The 6,394-nt window shown below is 37.5% G+C and overlaps 1 protein-coding gene across 2 annotated transcripts in view; it reads right to left on the bottom strand.

The window, feature by feature from the left end:
- Positions 1-701: 701 nt before the first annotated feature.
- si:dkey-91m11.5 (PH_BCR_vertebrate and RhoGAP_Bcr domain-containing protein) overlaps positions 702-6,394 on the bottom strand; it is a 46,839-nt gene continuing 41,146 nt past the window's right edge. For both annotated transcript variants that reach the window (XM_044111812.1, XM_044111813.1), the window contains 7 exons: positions 4,889-4,948; positions 4,369-4,478; positions 3,864-4,003; positions 3,612-3,746; positions 3,407-3,512; positions 2,037-2,196; positions 702-1,951 (listed from right to left, as the gene is read on the bottom strand). In XM_044111812.1, coding sequence (XP_043967747.1) covers positions 1,862-1,951; positions 2,037-2,196; positions 3,407-3,512; positions 3,612-3,746; positions 3,864-4,003; positions 4,369-4,478; positions 4,889-4,948 — 801 coding nt within the window. In that variant the 3' untranslated portion in view covers positions 702-1,861. The remainder of the gene's footprint in view (positions 1,952-2,036; positions 2,197-3,406; positions 3,513-3,611; positions 3,747-3,863; positions 4,004-4,368; positions 4,479-4,888; positions 4,949-6,394) is intronic.

Genomic DNA, 6,394 nt, shown 5'->3' with positions numbered 1-6,394 from the left:
TTTGGATGCTGTGCAGCTGGAAGGATTTTTGGCCTGTTTTTTTGTTTTGTTTTGTTTTTTAACTTTCATACAGTTATGTTGCATATCTGTTTTGTTTTACTATTGTTTTTACAACTGAAGGCAGTTGATTAGGACGTCAAAACCCCAAATAATATGAACTATAACCCCAAATCCCATTGGAGGCGAAAAGGAAACTTTATGTATGCAGAGGAGGACCAAAGAGGAGAGAGAAGAAGAAAGTTCAAGCCATCTCTTCATAATGGGCAAAGATCATTATTAAAGAGGAGCAGCAAAAGCAAATGAGGTGGATTAGCAGTGCTCCCCAATAACTGATGGTGTCATCTAAGAAGTTAGTGTGGAATATTCTACTTTAATAGTTCAGCAAGTGTTTTATTTGGGGGGCAGAGGGGAGACTTGGTGACATCCATTCATTAAAGTTAGCTAAATGCATATAAGATTTTTGAAACAATTTCACATTTTTTACTATTAGGAATAGATTACAAGAATTTTCTAGAAAACACTCACCCCAACGCCCCCCAAAAATTTACTTGAAATGAAAAATGCTTAACTTTTGTAGTGGGATTTAAAGATGGTGGAAAAGCTGACAAACCGTTCAGGAGGGAAAGGTTGTTATGAGTTCACCCACATATCTTACACATGACGTGATGCATTTATTCATTTAGACACCTGCAAAATCAAAAAAAGTTTTGAAGTTTTTATTTACATAAATCAAACATAAGGTACAAGGAAATCCTAAGCATCACTAAGAATTATTGCTTGTTTAACATGAATCAAAAGCTTTTAAGATTACAGTTTGTGTTTGACTAATTGTAGAGATTTGCATTTCACTACAACATGTCTTGTGAAGGAGGCTGGGTGTGAGTGAAGTCCTGCGCTTTGATTGTCCTACAGATAAATAATTAGCATTTCCAGAAAATGGCGTTATTTCTACAACTGTAGCAGACTACGAAGAAGGAATGCAACATAAGATGAAGTTCAGCTTGTGGACACAATCTAAAGAAAAAAAAAGAAAGGTGAACAGTTCAGGAATGCAGAGAAAAAGATGGCTTTGTAGTTGACATTACACACAGCATGGTATACATTCTGTGTTAGGCAGAGTAAAGTGGAATGATTTTCCTTTCAAAACAACAACAACAAAAAAACAAAACAAAAACACTCATATTCACCCTGTAGCTCATCTGGGAAAACAAACAAGAAACAGAAATTCACAGAAAACACAAAACGTCGACCGGTTGACTCAACATGCCTGCATGTTGTGTGCTGCCTACAGCTTTAGTCTCTGTACAAAATTTAGATGGTGTAAACATAAGGAGGACAGAAAAACACTATTGGTCAAAAGATGGGAAGGTTGGCACAGGTGAATTTAAACTGGTTGGGCGGGTGGGGGCATAGGGAGTATATATATATATGTAAGAAAAATGTGTCTCTTCATCAAACCATCCACAGCCAGAAATAAATCACATAAAAATCCAAAAACAGCAACAAAAAAAAAAAAAGAAAAAGAAATAAAACTCCAGTGTGAATATGGAGACAATGTGCACAAAAACAGAACAAAGCACAGGAAATATTGCTTCTTCAGATTTAAATTAAATTTAAAAAATAAAGGAATGACATATTCCACCTATAGATCTTAGAGGGAAGTCTTTTTTCTGACACAGCAGGTTGACGTAAACAGACCACAAGCTTAGCTCCCAAAGAAATGGCTTTGGTTGCGGTGGTTGTTTCCAGTTTTAACAGAGGGTGATGGCGCCTCCTGGTGGCTAACAGGAGTAGGGGCAACGGGAGCCGGACATTCTTCCTCAGAGCGGGGTCGTTACGGTCCAGGTTTGTCGCGTTCCTGTCATACTTCCGTAGAGAAGAGGAGGCTTTGCCGCTTGCTGTCGGGGGCTGGAATGCTCTCCAGCTGAAGGAAGTAGAGAAGGACCTGAACCTTCAAAAAGAAACACAAGGAGATGGTCACACAAATATTCCAAACCATACAGTGACGTGATTTGACGCTTCGGAATGGGCTTTACCTGAGCCATGACCTCTAGAGACCAGCTGTCGTTCATGGAGATGGGCTGGGAGGTGGACGGGAGTTTGCTGTCTTTTTCAGAAGGTCGAAGCAAAGTGGGACCGAAAACAGTAGCCAGATTGTGCAAAGACATCTTGTTGATGCTCTCATTTTCAGCCACCCTGAACAAACAAAGCCAGCATCGGGTTTTAGAGACACAAACACATCCCAGTTTGGAATTCCATTGGTTTTCAAAGTAGATTAGTAATTTTAAAATTCAGTTTTGTTTATATTAAAAAATGACAAAAAAAAGAAGAGTAAAAACAAAAGAAATAATTAAATAAAACCCACTTTTCTGACAACATATTGCCTTTTGAGTCACTAAAACAAGACGTTACGACTATATCTGAATGACAACATTTCAACTGTTAAGGTACATCTGTCACTCTCTATAACTGTAAAAATATATGGGTTGTTTTCTTGACAATTATTTAAAATGAGAATATGTTGATTCAATCAATCAATCAATCCATCAATCAGTTTTATTTATACGACTAAGCAGATTTGGTTTCAGTGAGGTGACTCAGCCTTTTTGCCAGGCAGGAAACTTTACATCAACACAATAAAAATAAATGTAACATGATTCAAAATGGCTTTATTTTACTTTAAAATATTAAAAACCATAAAAAAAACCTAAAAATACATAATCTTTATTAGAACAATATAAAAAAAGTTAAAACAGTAGTAGCAACACAGAAAATAACCCAAATGAGGCACGTTTGCTGCACTCATCAAAAACAGTCACTTCTGGGATCACTGTTGTTTGTGAGCATAAAGTTTATCAGGTTACTTTCTTTCCAGCAGTTTTAGCATTTCATGCATCCCTTGTACAAAATATCGATTAATGTCTGCAAAACGACAGCTCATGTTAGTGAAGTGCAGTTAAATCCTCACTGATAAATCATAATCTGATTATGTGGAAAAAGGTGAGACATGCATGTCTCACTAATGTTAAGTAGGATATTTATGATGACAGAGTTGTTGAGAGGAACATGGTGGCATATGTCTGCGCTTCAGAGTAGCAATTCAATTACATTCATATTCAAAAATACTTTATTGATTCTAAAAGCGAATGCTGGTCAAAACTGTGGCAGAAATCCCATGTTTATTTATTTATTAGGTTTATTTGGTAATACAACAGAGCTTCTCCTCTATCTAGTAGTTTGCTAAAATAAATGGCTTCTTCACATTTTTGTTGTAAATAAAAGTGATTATATCATATTTTCCATATTTATTTTAAGAATCTCATACTGGCATGTCTTCTTTAGTACAGATTGAGGAATAAATAAAGACACAGAAGGTAAGGCTTAATTTTACCGGGCATTTATTTACCTCTTCAGGTGATCGAGCAGAAAGACGAACGTCACCAGATTTGGCTCTGGCAGAGACAGCAGCAGGTTGAGCATGCAACTCTCCTTAGCCACGCTGTCTGAGAGAGCTGGAAGACAGAAGCAAAGGTGGATTTGCTGCTGTCAGAACACAAACTTATCTAAGAGCGACCAACGAGTGGTGAAAACGTAACAAGGTGACGACTGACCGATCCCTCCGGCAAAGTTGGGATACAACTCGTCGGTGAAGAGAGGCTCCGGCAGCTCGCGGAAATACAGCTTCAGCGTTCCAGCGATGGCGTTTACGTCCATCTCCCTCATCATCACGCACACGTCCTTATTGTCTGCAGAACGCACAAGAAGAGCTGCAACTTGACCGACTTACAATTCGTTGTAGTGGAAAAAGAATGCTTCTTCTTATCCCGCCATAATGTCTGTACTTTAACTTAAACCAAACTAACTTGAGTCAAAAGCGGCTTTCAAGGTCTGGATGTCGGTAGCAACACCGGAGACTCTGTATATCCCCACTTCGTCCATCCCACGTCTCTCGATCTCCTCCACACACTGGCGAACGATGAGGGGGACTTTGGAGCGTTCGCGCCTAATCACAACAGAGACGCACGAAAAACCCAAAGCTTTACGAGGCAGATTATAGAAATATAGCAAATCTCTTTTAATTTGTGTATGTCGAGTCACTGACACCTGGAAGATCAACTGACGGAGTGGATGAATTTATTCTTAAAGTCAAGATCGTCACAGTTTGTTTTTAATTTTCCTTGTCAAAATGTTGTGTTTGATTTTGTTTCTATTCTTCTACAGTAGAAAAATAGTCTATTGCAGAATTCTATTCTTCTACTGACCATTCTGTAGAAGTCTGCAGAACTTCTACAGAAGTAGACGAGTCTAATGGGGATCCTCTCAAATAAACAAACTGAAAATCATTTGAATATCATATTAGAAACCTACTTTGTGACTACGTGGATTTTCACTCCGAAGACTCCAGACTGTTTCCGTGACGGCATTCGCTTCAAGCTGAACTCCCTGCTGGTGAACCTCATCGACAGCTTCACCTCGATCTACATCGGGTCGGAGAAAGCAGCTGATGATGATTTGGTAACATGAGATTAACCGCCTGAAAGCAGACCTGAGTAACTTCCACTGAACTCCATTCACCGAGGCCACAGGAAATCAGTTAGACCATCGATTTTTATATAAGGAGACATTTCTTATAACAAACCCTAATTTAATTTACAGTAGCTGCTGATAGTTTACTCTAGCAACACGTTGGCTACTAGTCAAACATTGCTGCTGTAATGTGTAGATATTTCCCCCTCATCTACTTCAAGGTTATTCTAAGGAATCTCAATACTTAAATCATGGCGATTTAAAATAAAAATTATTTTATTATTACTGCAATTTTCTAAATAATGCCCATATTCAAAGTCAACTCCAGCTTTGCATAATCCTCATCTGGAATACAACTTACCCCATTCACTGCAATCACCGTCCTCTGCCAGTCTTTATTCTGCAGAGTTTGAGGATCCAACTACGAAAAGAGAAACAAAAGGGATTTATACTATGAGATTAGGATTAGCTCATTTTAATTTAAATTCTGATCAAAATTCTAATTTAGTTTGTAGATGGTGTGATAAACCCTGGAAGGTGACATTTATCTTAAAAGTGATGCATAAAAATAAAAAACTTCCGCATTGTTTTCACTAGATCTCACTGCTGGATTCAACATGGGCCAGTACATACTGACTATCAGAAAAAGGGGCAGAGTTGTCTAGTGTTGTGCTAAACTGGTTCATATATTAACTGGTGAACTGGGACTACTTTGTGCCATTTAGTAATTGTAAATCTGAGCAAACACAGATCCTATTTGGGATTCCTCAAGGCTTCAGTCTCCGAACACTAACATTCAAAATATGCATTATTAGCCTGGTTATGGAGTACTACATCATAATAAATACATTTATGAGTCTTTACAAAGTTTTTAACCTTGTGTTACCAAGAGCAGTAAGGTAGAGAAAGGAAAGATTAAGTATTCCTTCATCTGTTCATGTCGCTCAGATATTTTATATTTTTTTTAAATTTCTTCTTTGACGTGATGCTTAAATCTTTATCACGACAACCAAATCAGTCCCCTTATATTCCTCTTAAGCATTTTGTTAACTCTTGTGCTAAAATAATACAATGTAAACGCAACAATCTTGTCCTGCTTCAGACGGCAGAGGATTTCATAGTATACTGAGGTTTTAGAAAGTTTGTTTCTAAAACCTCCATCGGTTCCAAGACATTTTCTGTCAAAATGTTCCTTCAGTTTAAAATCATGTTTCATAAAATGCAAGAGAAGACGACAATGGACTATTTTGACTTCTAATGATTCACTTCCTGCTAAAGAGCCCCCTGGTGGTTGAAGAAAAATCCACAGAAAAGCAGCACCGGGCTACAAGCCGCATGGTTCAAAGCGTGGGCAAAAAGTAGCTGCTAATAGTCCGAAAAATACGATAATCAGTTGCGTTAACAGTTATTAATTTATGTAGAGTAAAACAGGAAAAAGGTGTAATCTTAAGTGCAAAATCCCCCCACAAAATCTAGGAAAAATCTGCTGGGAGGTTATTCTATATTTTCCTTTGGCCTTTGTATCAAGATTAAGATAAAATCATTGTATAAATAAAATTATGACTGTCATAATCAATATGTTGTATGGTTTTTACACCAGTATGAGAAAGGTTTGAACAAAATTGATTAGATCATGTTCCACATAAAAAAAACTAATTCTTGTATTAATAATGTGGTACAATGGAATCAGTCACTCAATCTTACAGACCCAAACCTGGGCTGTAATTTAGCCATGGTGAGTAATCAGGAGAATCGCTAATGAGAGACCATCATGTCTCTCCTGAGCAATGTGGCAGATGTTCTTTCACCCAAGAAACCTTCAAATCTCATTCCAATAATCCGTTGCCCACAGAAAAAAAAAAATCTA

This window comes from Gambusia affinis, linkage group LG03 (genome assembly GCF_019740435.1).
Source record: "Gambusia affinis linkage group LG03, SWU_Gaff_1.0, whole genome shotgun sequence".
NCBI lineage: Eukaryota > Metazoa > Chordata > Actinopteri > Cyprinodontiformes > Poeciliidae > Gambusia > Gambusia affinis.
Note: the sequence above shows the minus strand (reverse complement) of the source record. Positions and strands in the feature narration are given on the sequence as shown.